Here is a 14,788-nt window from a genome sequence, read left to right as displayed (position 1 = left end):
TAATGTATTAGCCTAAGTCCCAAAATGTAGTCAAGTATTAAAGTGGTAATTCTTCCCTTTGTCACAATCTGGAATACACATTTAAAGATGAGGGAAAAGATTACCCTAAATAAAAATTAAGTTAATATGAAAATACAAATATCAATATGAAATGACAATACATCGTTGTACTACACTGATTAACCCTTGTGCCCTCCTTAAAAAAACTTCCTCTAACCACCTTCGTGGCAAAAATGTACACGCACAAAATCTGTCATAAAATACTCATACATCAATATTTTTTTCTGCTTTTTTTTTTTGGCTTGAATCCCTTAACCAACTTGTTCCCTGATCAAAATGATCAAATATTTAATAATTTTCAGGATTCTAACCCTTTAAATGCCAATTTGATTATTTGAATTATCAATTATATTTTAAAAAAAAACCCACAAAAAATGTATTATTTTCTATATAATAAGTAGTAGGCTTATGGGGCTTTGGTGGTGATTAGAGTCTTTGATATATCAAAGATTACCAACAAAATTGATTTGATTGCATTAGTATATTTTATGTAGTAACAAATACTCCCTCTAACCACCTTCATGGCCAAAAATGCCCCATTGACTTCCATTAAAACCACATTTTTTAATCTCACTGCCATTACAGTATAAAACCATGAATTCTGTAATGTATGAAATGCCATTTTGAAGAAAAGTAGTGATATTTGACATTTTTGAATGCTTTCACCAGATTCAACCATTTTCCCATTGTAGGCTGATGCATGAAATTCTTGTATTTTTGCCAGTTATATTATGGAGCCGGGTGACTACCAGGGCCCAGTGTGTGTGTGTGTGTGTGTGTGTGTGTGTGTGTGTGAGAGAGAAAGTGAGAGAGAGTGAGAGTGAGTGTGTGTGTGTGTGTGTGTGTGTGTGTGTGTGTGTGTGTGTGTGTGTGTGTGTGTGTGTGAGAGAGAATCTGTAAGCATGCACTGATCACTTCAGCGGTGAAAAAAGGTCATCTTTTGAGGAATGTGTTTCATGTGTCTTTGAAAAGGTGCTTGAGTGAAAACATGCCTTTGCTGTTCTCAAAAACAAAGCAAAAACAACGGTTAGTGTGTTTATGCACCTGGCTGCTTTCACAGCCAAAGATAAACATGCAACTTGTCTGAGGGGTCATTTCATTAGTGAGCAAAGAGGGTGCAAAAATGAAAAGGCATTTCAGAAGAGAAGAGGCATTAGAAATGGTCATGCAGCCTTTATCTGACAGCGAGCTGCAGGATTCATCAGGGGAAACCACGATCTTCGAGGGGGAGTCTGACACAGAAGGCTCGCTGGAGTCTTCCACGTCTGTGAGTGCCTCTGACCCATCCTCTGAGAGTGAAGCGGGCACTGAGGATCCTGTCCATCCTAAAAGTCAGTGGACGGGCAAGTGTGGTCTCCATCTCATGCTGAGACTCTGTGCTACATGCAGGCATGATGCCAGGGCCCACGAGATATGCAATATCAAGAATCCATAATGTAGCATCATCTTTTGACCTTTTCTTCACTCCTGACCTGATCCAGCTCATTTTGCAAATGACAAACTTATACGGGAGGCATTCAGTGTCAGGATGGAGTGACGTGGATGCCCAAGAGATTCGGGCATACATGAGACTTCTTATCCTGACTGCGCCACTGACCAGCTCCACTAGAAGGAGAGGTGTGTGCTGGTTGTGCAGAGGCCCGAAAAAGAGGTCTTCCACCACCAAGTGTGTGTTTGTAGGGAACACTAGGTCACAGGCTGCAGGACCACACACACACACACACACACACACACTTTGAAACCTCCTTTCTGTCCAGAAGAAGAAGAAGAAAAAATAACTTTGATATTTCAACAGAAGCTGTAAACTTGTATTTTATTTAACCCTCAGATTACACACACACACACACACACACACACAAGCACACACACACACACACACACACACACACACTATTCATGTATCTGTTTCTCTCAAACACACACACACACATCGTATATTCAATGCCTGGATATTTCTGTTTATATTTCATATTTTGTTCATATTTCATGTGTTCTATTTTGTTTTTTGTTGTCTAAATTTCCAAAGTTGTTGCAGTTTGCACAATAAGAGTTCACACTGATGAATCAGATGTTGATTTAAAAACATTTCACACACACACACACTGGGCCCTGGTAGTCACCCGGCTCCATAATATAACTGGCAAAAATATAAGAATTTCATGCATCAGCCTACAATGGGAAAATGGTTCAATCTGGTGAAATACATCAAAAATGTCAAATATAACTACTTTTCTTCAAAATGGCATGCTGACATTACAGAATACATGGTTTTATACTGTAATGGCAGTGAGATTAAAAAATGTGGTTTTAATGGAAGTCAATGGGGCATTTTTGGCCATGAAGGTGGTTAGAGGGAGTATTTGTTACTACATAAAATATACTAATGCAATCAAATCAATTTTGTTGGTAATCTTTGATATATCAAAGACTCTAATCACCACCAAAGCCCCATAAGCCTACTACTTATTATATAGAAAATAATACATTTTTTGTGGGTTTTTTTTTTAAATATAATTGATAATTCAAATAATCAAATTGGCATTTAAAGGGTTAGAATCCTGAAAATTATTAAATATTTGATCATTTTGATCAGGGAACAAGTTGGTTAAGGGATTCAAGCCAAAAAAAAAAGCAGAAAAAAATATTGATGTATGAGTATTTTATGACAGTTTTGTGCGTGTACATTTTTGCCACGAAGGTGGTTAGAGGAAGTTTTTTTAAGGAGGGCACAAGGGTTAATCAGTGTAGTACAACGATGTATTGTCATTTCATATTGATATTTGTATTTTCATATTAACTTAATTTTTATTTAGGGTAATCTTTTCCCTCATCTTTAAATGTGTATTCCAGATTGTGACAAAGGGAAGAATTACCACTTTAATACTTGACTACATTTTGGGACTTAGGCTAATACATTAAAAAGAAAAGAAATATATATGTATTTGGCATGTCAAAAATACATGATTAATATTTTTTTACCTACAGCGGTGGGATCGGTATGACTCCAGATGTGAGGAAGTAAAGTCTACACCGTGCGGGTTAAAATGGAGGAAACGACACATGCACATCATAAAACAACCATTCCTGCAGAGCAACAAGCTTGGCAGCGGCAGTGTGAGTCTCTTAAAACATCCAAAATATTATTTATGATTAATACACAACAGCATAGGACGACTCGGAAATGACCTCATGATTCTTTTATAGTCAGCCACCTGAGTGTTTTTATAATGATAAATATCCTGACGGAGACTCCACCCTACCTGGCGTCTGTCTGTCTCTGTCCTCCGCCTGTCCTCTTTATCATCATGTGGCCGCTGGATTAACAATCATCACAGATTATAGCCATAATAAGATCCAAAGCACACGTTCAAGGGTCAGCTTCTACACTTGGAGCATCGCGTTTTGATTGATAAAGCAATGCTATTACGCTCCATACATACATACTCAGTTAAATTCAATGAATCTGTCCTGTCGAGCCAGAAGTTCTGACGATTAACATGCCTAATCCAAACAAAGAGAGACATTTTAAATCGCCTGGGGAAATAATCAGAACTGACCGCTCTGACAGTTTCACTGTAAAATGCATTTTGCTTCTTTTCTTTGTTTCATTTAAATCCACCAAATGTTAAAAACAAACAATCTCATCCTTTGTACAGCTCCCTCCGTAAATAACATGAAACTATATCAGTGTTTTTCCAGGTCATTGACTTCAATCATACGCCAAAATATATGAAACTATAGGCTCAAAACGCGAAAAAACTAACTAACCAACCTAAACAAAAAAACTGGATGAAAATAATGATTTAAAATAAGTGTCGGCTTAGATATCGACAGATAGGATGTAGACATAATATTATCCTAATTATTAATTCCTCTCCCCCATGATCCACCTCGGCCAATTTGGAACCATTAGACCTGTAATGATTTACTTCCAAACATCAAACGGCGGAGAACAATGAGGGTCTGGCTGCAGTCTCTGCCGGTGCGTCTCTAATTCTCCATAACAAAAGTACAAAGGCCTAGACGGAGACCAAAGGCTTTATCCATAAACACCTTTAGCACCTCTCAGGGCCGCGGCGCCACGCCGGGCCGACGCGCACACCACGGCCCGTCTGGACGTCGTTGTGATAGGGGGCAGTGGAGGAGAGGAGAGCAACCCCGGGCAAGGCAGACAGCAAAGGCGGAGGAGGGGGCGGGGGTGGAGAAGGGGGGGGGTGCCGGGACAAAAACACCTCATCTTCTGCCTGACTGTCTGAGCAGACCTGGGTGAAGTGTGTGTGCGACAAAGAGAGAAGTTTTGTTTTTTGTTTTTTCATCGGAGTGCAGCAGCATCTTCAGGGCCTCTGTAGCGGAGCCGGTGGTGGAGGGATATTTGACCTGAGGAACACACAGGAGGGATTTTATTTATTAATTTTATTATTTTATTTTTATTTATTTTTATTTTATTTTTTTTACAGTTTTACACAGAAACAGCCTGATGCGTAAGTATACAGCTTTTGGGCAAAGTCCTGTCCATCACTGGGTATCAAGTATTATTTGTCGTTTCAGGAAAAAAGAAGCGAGATGTCGTCCACATCGCTATTACAGAAACTCACAGACGATAACCCGCAGCAAAAGGGGTCTGAATGTATAACGTCTAATCTAAAATATTATTTATCCTTCATTTTTGTTGACTTTGGCCTGACTTGCAGGGTCCCACAGACCTCACCGCTGTATATGTGAATGATTCGATCTCTCCTTGCTGCAGGCCTTCTCTTCTTGTTTGACTATTGAAGTTTGCCTTTGAGCTGTTAAAACAGGACGCGGGTTCCCAGGAGTTAAAACACAACATTTAGTTTAAGAAGCAGCCTACAGGCTCACAGGCTCTAAATGAGGACATTTTCCTTATTAATTCTGTGGCAGCATAACATTTGGGTCTATAATGAATGTCTAATATTCATAGAGCGCGCAGCACCTTCATACAGTTTGTGATCTGTAATAAATAAGAATATATTTTTTTCCCACCCTGACGCATTTTGGCAGCATTATCGAAGCTGCGTCCATCCACGGGTAGGACCTAAAATTTCGGGGGGGAGCAACGAGTCCCACGTGCCTACTGTAAGCCCGTGCTTCTGTGTGCGTCATTTCAGTGTCAGAGGGCAGACAGACGCCTGTGGCGGCCGCCGCCGTTATCCACGGTTCCGGCGGAGAGGAGCAGACAGAGACGTGCCCGCGCAACGCCCTGTTCGACCAAAGCCGGCGGCACCGGACAGCTTTCACGCGCGAGCAGCTGTCCCGGCTGGAGCAGGAGTACGTGAAGGAGAGCTATGTCTCCAGACCCCGGCGCTGCGAGCTTGCCACGGCGCTCAACTTACCGGAGACAACGATAAAGGTACTGTGGTTATAAGACAGTGAGCAAAAGGCTGCTGACATTTTATGATAGAATTATTTCTATTAATGAACTCCATGATGTCATAAATTAACCTATAGGCCACCAGATTCTCTAATTAAGAGCATTCATCAGACCCCATGCATCTGAACAGCCTCACTGACAGCTCCACCAGAAATCCGAGAATCCGAGAAACACGGAGCTATTTGCACCTGAACAGTGTTAACACACAGCAAACATTGTTTCCGTTCTTTATTACAGTGTAGAAATATTTTACTGCTGAACAGAGAGTGGAGGGAACTATAGGGCCCCTTCTGACCCCCAGTAAATAGAGCCCAGTCCACAGGTTAATCAAGACTTGACTAGAGAATAGTGTAACTTCACTGAAATGTCGATAATGTACACTGTTTGCAACACGCCTTTCTTCTCATAGACAGAAGAAAAGTTATCATGTAAATAGGTATGTCAACTCAAGTGCTTAGAGGATACATTCCCCTAGAGATGAAAATTCAGTCATCATCTCCTCCCCCCACGCTGATGGACAGCAGGTGAAGTTTGTAGTCCACAAAACATTTCTGGAGCTTCACAGCAAAACAGCATTAGCCTACAGCATTCTGCTAAACTCAGAAGATCTCACAAGATCAGTCCATTCCGCCTGTCAGACTGAGCTCAGACACTAGTTCTAGCAGTCTGATATGGCAGTTTAGGAGCTATAGTTTCACTGGCAAACAAACTGACGTCTTCGCTCCTTGAGTGGAGCAGATAGGTCGGGCTGCTGCTCTGCCACATGGTCTCTTTGGTCTACCTGCAGGCCCAGAGACGCTCAGCTGCTTCAGCGCAAGTGGTTGATTTGATTATCAGGGGCAACTCTGGCTCATATTTACATTGAAAACAATGAGCATGTGAAGTAGGTGTAGCTATGGTGGTGGTGTGCAATGACAGGTCTGTCTGTTCATACATCAATAGGTATGTTTTTGTTGTCTTGGTTGAATTTCTATCCACGGTAACATCCAATTTAGAGACAGAAACACAGAGAGACAGTGAGAGAGTGTTCAGGACGTAGTTACTAGTTACACTTTCCAAGTGTTGAATGAGCAGATCAGTATCAATTGGATGTGTGAGTATGGAGCTCATAGAAATCATCCTGCACATATTGTCATTTTTACACTCTGGTTATTGTACAGATTAAACAGTTAGATATAATATGTTCCTCAGATAGCTTTGAAGGTGTTAGTAAGCAGATTATATTTCATGTATATTGAGCTAGGCTAGTTGTTTTCCTGTGTTTTCTGTCTTTGTGCTGAGCTAAACTGGATCTAGCTACATGTTTACTGTACTGATATAAGAGTGGCATCAATCTTCTTCTCTAACTGTCAGCAATACCTTTAACATTTGTATTAAATCTGTGTCAAACAGAAAACCAATTTGTGGTTTTAGTTATGTAGTGTAACATGGAAGAGTTTGTCCATATGTTTGTCCAGTGCTTCAGGGAAGAATCTCTGGCTAAAAAACACCAGTCATCATTTTTATGACTCTGTTACTGTATATTAAACAAACAAGATCTATTGTGTCAGTCAGTGAGCATAAGTAGTTTTGGGTGTGTTTTTGAACTTTGGGCAGAGCTAGGCTAGCTGCTTACCCCTTTATGCTAGGCTAAGCTAACTGCCTTTCAGCTCCAGGTTCATACTCAATACACTGAAACAACAGCTGTCTCATGGACAGCCTTCACCGGAAATCAGTCTTCATGAAGTTCTGTTGTTTCACCTCATGAGTTCATGGCCTCTGCTGCTGCACACAGACACAATAAAAGCAAGAAGGTCGACCAGGAGCTGAAAAATCAGAGACAGCTACTCACAATGACAGTGACAACACTTAATATTTATATGAGGTGTTCATAATCTCTCCTCTTACTTACGTGACAGACGAGTAGTGACAGGATAAGCAGGGCTAATATTTGACATGGAGACCTGTTGGCCCAGTGCAGCAGCTTTAATACATAGTAAATGCCCCCATCTTTCTGCCAATCACTGGAGGGTCTTTTATGAAAGAGGAGGAATGTGAGGCGAGGCCTTGTAAAGGCTGCCACCTGACGTTTTAGAAGCTCAGCCTTCCAGGAGTTTCTATCAACTGGTAAAATATGAGGACGACAGACACACAGGCAACTTGTCAGTCTCAGCTTTCAGAGTGTGAAGATCTTAGTGCTGCAACAGAGAAAAGCATGTTTGAATACATTTAGTAAAACTAAGAACAATAACTGTAAACTTCAAAAGTTAGACCCCTTACATTATAATATATGTTTGGTTCACACAGTCTGTGTATATATATATATATATATATATATATATATATATATATATATATATATATATATATATATATATATATATATATATATATAGGCATATATGAAATTATATGAAATAATATGAAAAAAGAAGAATCATAAAATGAGCGAAAGAATCATAACAACCAAACAGTCCAGTCAAGAAGTCCACAGTATTGAAGTGGTTTCACTGTCATTCCTTCAACCTAGAACACATCAGCAAATATTATGTATCAAATAATTTGTCATAATAATGCTATGTTCATTATCAGTGTGAATTTAACAGGTTATTTGAACTCCACTTGGCTTGGCCTGCTCCTCACTTCTTTCCTTCTTGCTCCCTTCTCCCAAGGTGTGGTTCCAGAACAGGAGGATGAAGGACAAACGGCAGAGACACTCCTTGCCATGGCCTCACCCTCTTGTGGACCCCCTGGGATCGCTCCTAATGGGCCGTGCCTCTCCTTCCTCCACATTACCGTACCCTTTCATCCCGCCCCACCTCCCACACCTTCCCCTCCACCACCACTACCCCCTGGCTCTCTCCTCACCAGGATCTTCAGCTCACAGTCGCTACAGCGCACCTATGCGAACACTGGATGCACTCCGCCTGTCCCAGTACCACAACAGATCAGGGGGGCTGCCTCCAACCGCAGCAGCCCTCTACCCCTCCACCAGCATCATGCATCATCCAGCCTCATGCCCTTGTCCCCTCTGCCTTCACTGGGGACCAGAACAACTGCTCAAAGCTAGAGGGGAGGCACTGGGACTGAGCCAACCCCAGAGTCCCAAAGCCAACATCCAGTCTGGTGGTCTGGAGCGACGGGAAGAGATGGTGTAACACCAGACAGACACTTCCCAAGGCTGTCAAACAAGCTGGTGCAAGCACATCACAGTATACTCACTGTGACTTTAATTCATGCGATTTACATGGTGGAGCTTGTTAAGTCACAATGGCGATGCACCCCATTCAAGAGTTTAACTAGTTATTGTTTACCTCCTAATAATAGAGGAGACTCACAAGCCTCTCAAAACAGGAACCAGAGACACGTCATTCCAAGGTATTATATAAAGGTCCCATATTGTAGTTAGGACAATCTCATGTTTCGATTTTAAAGCAGGTCCTGCTGCTACAGAAGCCCTGACAGGCAAGTGAGGATATTTTGTTTTGTGGTGAGCTATTTTCTAAGTCTGAGCTGAAATGTTTTCTCTCTTGTGTTCTTTGATTTTATTTTCCATTTGTGAAATCAGGAGAAAAAATGAATGAATGTGTGAAAAACTGTGAATTTTTTTCATCTGAAAAAGTAAAAATTAATAAGTAACCTAAAAAGATTATCCTGGCAAACCCTTTTCTCCCCACCAGTCCTCAAGTCATAAACACAGGAGAGAAAACAAACTTAGTTCACACTTGGATCACCCCCCCAAAATAATTCTTCACTTGCCCCTCAGGGCTTCTGTAAGGTGCTACATAAAAATATGAAAGTATCAAAAACAATCAAGAAAAGAGGTGCACTCTGCCCATATTCAGAAACTCCGCCTTTAAACAGACTGTCGAAGGTTCCTGATGTCACTACCACGCAGTCACCCTCAGCCATGTGCACAGTAGGGAATGCTGGTAAAACACCAGTAGAGCTGATGAACATTGTTTGTAGTGCCTGCTCAGGCATGTGGCAGCTGACAAATAAGAGCAGACTGGGAGGGGGGTCTTAAAGAGACAGGCACTAAAAAAATATGTAAAGAGGGGCTTCAGTAGTGGACAGTATGAGAGAATAATGTGTTTTTTAAATATTTTTCTGGGAGACACTCAAAGTAAGAGTATAAACCTGAAAATGATCATAATATGGGACTTTTATAACAATGCCAGTCACATAACACTGCTGATTAACTGAAGCCAACTGTTATAGGTGACGATAGGTGCCATTTGCAGCCAGTCGAAAGATGCTTTTCAGCTTGATCTTAAGTTATTCTGTAGACTACTGTTTACTCAAGGCAGAAATTAATATCAGAGTCATTCAGAAAGCTTCTGAGTGGCATCGTATTTTCAGTGGAAGGGTTCAAGGCTTTAAAATGATTCCTTTAAAGGAATATTTATTTTTTTTCGCTGGAAAATATATTCAAAACACAGGCTATGGAAAAACATTAAGAAAATAGTGTGTAGTCTAAATTGTAGTTGATACTGAAACTACCACCTGTACACAACATCCTCCCACCACGTATCTCATGTCAAAGTGTGAAAAGTAGCTTTGTTTACATACATATGGTTTCTACAGTTCATGCAGATGTTCCTGTAGTGATTTATCTGGGAAAGGGGAGAAGATGTTGGCGGTGAATGCCATTAAATACCAGGATCTCAACTAATTTTCAATCGTAGCCACAAAATGTGTGTACCTATGAGTTTGTGGCACTATGCTTGTTTGATGTGATTCAGATTCATATTCAAGAGGAGGGAAGATGACAAAAAAAGGAATCAAAAGGGATAACTGGTAGTCTGCAGCTGTGAAAGCACAATTGCACCAAGTGAAGATAATCTAGATGTAGATATTTTGTTTTAGAGTTGGTTTCTACTGTTTCCTCTGGTTTAACACTAATGACTACTGCTTTTATTTATTTGTTTGACTTTAAAGTTTTAAGTTGTCTCCACTGAAATATTTGTGTTTTCATGATGAGGTGAGAGAGCAGAGATCACATTATGTTCCTGGGAAGCTAAAGAGGCTGAGCGGTTGTATGCATCAGTTGTTTTGCTTGTTTCAGGAAAAACCTACAGGTGAATAGGCATGCAATTCCACAGTTGATTTCCAGCATTAAAATGAAATTCCTGTATTTTTAGAATTGGATCCTCTATTTAAATGTCTTTGTGTAAATGATTCATATTTACAAAATATTTTGGAATTTGTCCAGTAGACCGCCTCATCTGGCAGTCACAACATGGCTGCAGTGTAATCCTTTGGGGCAACTATATGGAAACAACCTCTACTGAGATTCAACTCCTTGTTGAAAACATAAAAACACAAGTCTTGCTCAATGAGGAGACTCATCCTTGCGAGAGGTCAGTCGTTGCAGGAAGATGAGAGTAGAAATGTGAGTCAGAGTTGGAGAGAGGAGTTTGGTCGTTACCTAGACGACTGCCAGCTAGAATTTATTTAGAAAGTTCTGTGGCAACAAACTGTAAGAACTCATCTCTTGAGATTTCAGAGCATCACTTGTGTTTCTGGTTACCAAAAGATCTTATTGTTCAACCAAAAGGTATCTGTCAGTATTTTAGTAGGTGAAACAAGGTTGAAATTATTGTTGTAATATGGAACCACACCACTAGCCACACTATGTGTGAATCCTACACACTGGATCTTTAACTATAGATAATGAAATTCAAGATGTTCTGTGTCACAGAAAAATGTCCCTAATGTCTCTTGCCTCTATGTCCCCCTTTTTTTAAATTTACAATTAACCTGATATGTGACTGGACTGTTTTTTTAAAGGCTTGTGCCTGAAAGATGTACAATTTTGTCACATTGCTGTCCTTCATTGTGACATCAAAGTAGTCGCTACGATATCCCCTGTAATGTTACACAGCCATAAAACTCTCTAGAACAGAGGCAGCCTTTGTCTTGCAGCAAACACCACACCCTGAGCCACAGTTACAAACATACAACCTGTGTGAGACCTTATAACCTAAGGAAGAAAATGTGTTCAAGGAGGTCAAACGGTGTGAACGAGTAGTATGCCAGCCACTGCAGACTACAACACCATATTTAATGTCATTTTTGTGGCTCTGATTATCATTCATATAATAATAGTTTAAGGGGTTAATTGGATTGTTGCTGCAGAAAGAATAAAGTCAGATTATCTGATCAGATTTAGTGTATTTTGTCTAATGAAAGTGTACAGACACCAATTGCACTCAGACAAATGAGTCCTGCACGGATTCGGGTCCCCACGGGTACCTGACCCGCACTATTTGGATGAAACTGATAGAAAATAATGTACTGTGTCGGACATGGGTGCGGATTGGATCGGACGCCTTGAGAGTGCGGGCCGGGTTTTGCAATTGCCATTTTCAAGGCGTCACGTGCAAAAAATCCCAGAACTCCCACTCCCCACGCTAGCTTACTTTAATTTTTAAAAATTGCATCCAATCTGCCGACAGTCAGAAAATGGACCCTGAAGAGTTGAAAAAAAGGCTAGTGAATGGCGATTTTAAAGTAGTTGACAATACCTCAACGAAACTCAAGTCCAATGTTTGGTAGAAATTTGGAGTTATCTAATGCTCAATTTTCCTTCGGGTGTGGGTCAGGCGTCGGTATCAATTTGTGCTTCTGTCGGAAAACGGGTCGGATGCGGTTTCAAGTATGGCGGTTCTGGCAGGTGCGTGTTTGCAAAATAAGACCCGTGCAGGACTCTGTCTCAGACCACCACAAGAAGGAAATGAAATGATGTTTTACTGTGTCAGGACATGTGAAGTAATGAATTGTAGATACATTTTTGAAAAGATTTAAAATTAATTAAAATAAACAAAAGAAGATTAAAAACTGTTCAGTCTGTCTGCATTATTGGATATAACATAAAAACACAGGTCCTCAGTTATATTCAGAATGATCACGTTAACTCAAATATGAAGTAAAAAGTATTCCATAATGGATTAGTTTTGTGCAAAACCTTTTGAAACAAGACTAGGTCAGAAATGGTAAATGGCTGGACTGTCTAGTCAATGTGCAAAGATGTGGCCAATTCATTACAGAAGTAGTCAGTGGGAGAGTTCATGATACGGATTCCTGGCTATGAAAAAAAGGGGGAGAATATTCCTCTGTCAGCAGGCAGGAACTGTTTTACTTATGTTGTACTCATTACTAAGATCTGTAACTTATCTAAACATGTATTGCTGAGAGGTATAGATAGACCATTTTTATTTACACATTTCATGGGTCCCCTGTCTTATTCCAATCAGCATTTACAATTTCATCCTTCCATTTCAGCTTTTGCATTTTAAATGTAACATCATCATGCCTGCCAAAACCCCACAACACTTGATATGAGACAGTCAGCTGCAGCAGTGTTGATGTCAGCCAGCTGTAACTACCAGAAGTTAAGGCAATGCAGCGGGGCTCCTTCCAGCACAGATTAAAAACACAGCACAGATGTTTTAGAAAGCAATTTAGAATAATTTATAAGAAATGTATAAAGGAACCACATGTTGTCTAAGATGACATAGCGTCAGCAGATGTGTTTTCTTGTTGAAAATGTGACCGTGACTAGCTTTGGATGTGGGGTTTGGGAAGCAGCTGTTTTCCCCTCTTCCCAGGACCGCGTACCAGCACGAACTATTTGACTGGTACAGAGTGGCTGACTGTACCGGCCTTCTCTCACCCCCAGTTGTGAATATTTAATCTTGTATGGAAAGATTTGAACAAATTCACAGTCTATTATAATGTAGACTGGCTATTTATGTCAGTTAGTTGTTGTCAATTTAGCACAATACAGTTAGTGAGCCTTCTTCAGGGGTTTTTGAGAGTCTAGCCAGCTAATCTAATGTTCTTTGCTTAAGTTTCTCCTTTGTAATTACCTAAGAGATTCCATTCCCATCCGTCACTTCATTAGCTAACATTAGATTAGATGATGCTAACTCATTCATGTTGCCCGTCTTTGCAGAATGACACAGAGGAAAACTGAGGAGAAGCGAGGCCCATCAATAAGTGAAGGGGGTCATGGTTGGGAAGATGATTAAAAAAATATATCTACAGTTATTTATAACTTCGTTTTTCTTCTGGTCTCTGCAGAAAGTGATACTCTTTGTTTATTTAACATCAATAACCCCACTCGTTTGCATTAGCAGCATTAATAACAGTACAGCTATCAGGAAAGATTAAACTCAACTTCAAGTTGAAACTTTCGGCCATCACACCTACCGAGATGCTTCTCTCTCGTCCTGTAGTTTTTCATTCTCTTTGCATATTTAGATTATGAGCAACAACTATTGTCACTGCTGTTAATCATTTAGGCCTTAAACCAATAGTGAAAATGGCCGACACAAATTTGTCTGCGCTGGACCATGTTAATGTCTGATGAAACATGGTGACATCTTTACAACTTCGATTTGGTTCAACAGCCATCAACAGTAAATACAAACCAAAGACATCTTCAGTTGATATAAATGATAAAATAATGATGATTTGATATCAAAGAAGCAGCTCATTGTCACATCTGGTCAGATGGAACCAGAAGAAAATGTAACTTTCTTTACATCATCATTCATTATTACTTTTCTGTTAATATGCTCATCTCCCGTTCTTAATTCTGATGTTTTTTGAATACAAGCAACATTCTTAAACTTTAGAACGAAGAATGGCACCCACTGGAAAACCCAGAGATGTTATCGTCATCCCAACTTACAATGGCAGTGTCTTACATTGCAGACTGTTGTCTGGAACAGGTTAGATGTGTTTCATACAATTAACACACTCTTATTTACTCTAAATGGTTCAAGTGCATTTCAATCGAAATCCAGTTATAGATACAGAAACAAACGCACCTTTAAAAGTCATTTTTACAGTAAATGTGCCATGTTCTGAATAAAATATCCTCTCTGACCTGTTTCATATTGCTGTAATACCACTGATTAATTGTATTAGTTCAATGTGGTCTGATGGAGTTTTACAATAAAACACAGCCCTTCCACTGAAGCAATAAACTGATTAAAAGATTAAAATTGTTGTGTGTGTGTGTGTGTGTGTGTGTGTGTGTGTGTGTGTGTGTGTGTGTGTGTGTGTGTGTGTGAACAAAGAATAATAGGACAGACTATGAGGAGCTAAAAATAGATCTTTCATAATACAAACTGTAACGAAATATATGTTTTGTTTTCATTGACGATTGGGATGGGACTAAAATTTACACATCGCTGCACATCATATCAGATTCAAGGCATCAGTTGTGGTTAAAAGCATAGAAGCCAACTCAGTGTTGGTGCAGTGTAAGCAGCAGTGCACACAGTCATGTCTCAAGCTCCTGTCTTTTATAGAAATCACCCGCCAACGCACTGATTGACTTTT

The 14,788-nt window shown here is 40.1% G+C and overlaps 1 protein-coding gene across 1 annotated transcript; it reads left to right on the top strand.

The window, feature by feature from the left end:
* Positions 1 to 3,120: 3,120 nt before the first annotated feature.
* On the top strand, positions 3,121 to 8,763 carry LOC115575114 (homeobox even-skipped homolog protein 1). Its single transcript, XM_075488165.1, is given in 4 exon segments — positions 3,121 to 3,174; positions 5,190 to 5,211; positions 5,214 to 5,431; positions 8,104 to 8,763. Coding segments are annotated over 4 exon segments (780 nt in total). The 3' UTR covers positions 8,590 to 8,763.
* The last annotated feature ends 6,025 nt before the right edge of the window (positions 8,764 to 14,788 follow it).

Source organism: Sparus aurata, chromosome 23 (assembly GCF_900880675.1).
Source record: "Sparus aurata chromosome 23, fSpaAur1.1, whole genome shotgun sequence".
Classification (NCBI taxonomy): Eukaryota; Metazoa; Chordata; class Actinopteri; order Spariformes; family Sparidae; genus Sparus; species Sparus aurata.
Note: the sequence above shows the minus strand (reverse complement) of the source record. Positions and strands in the feature narration are given on the sequence as shown.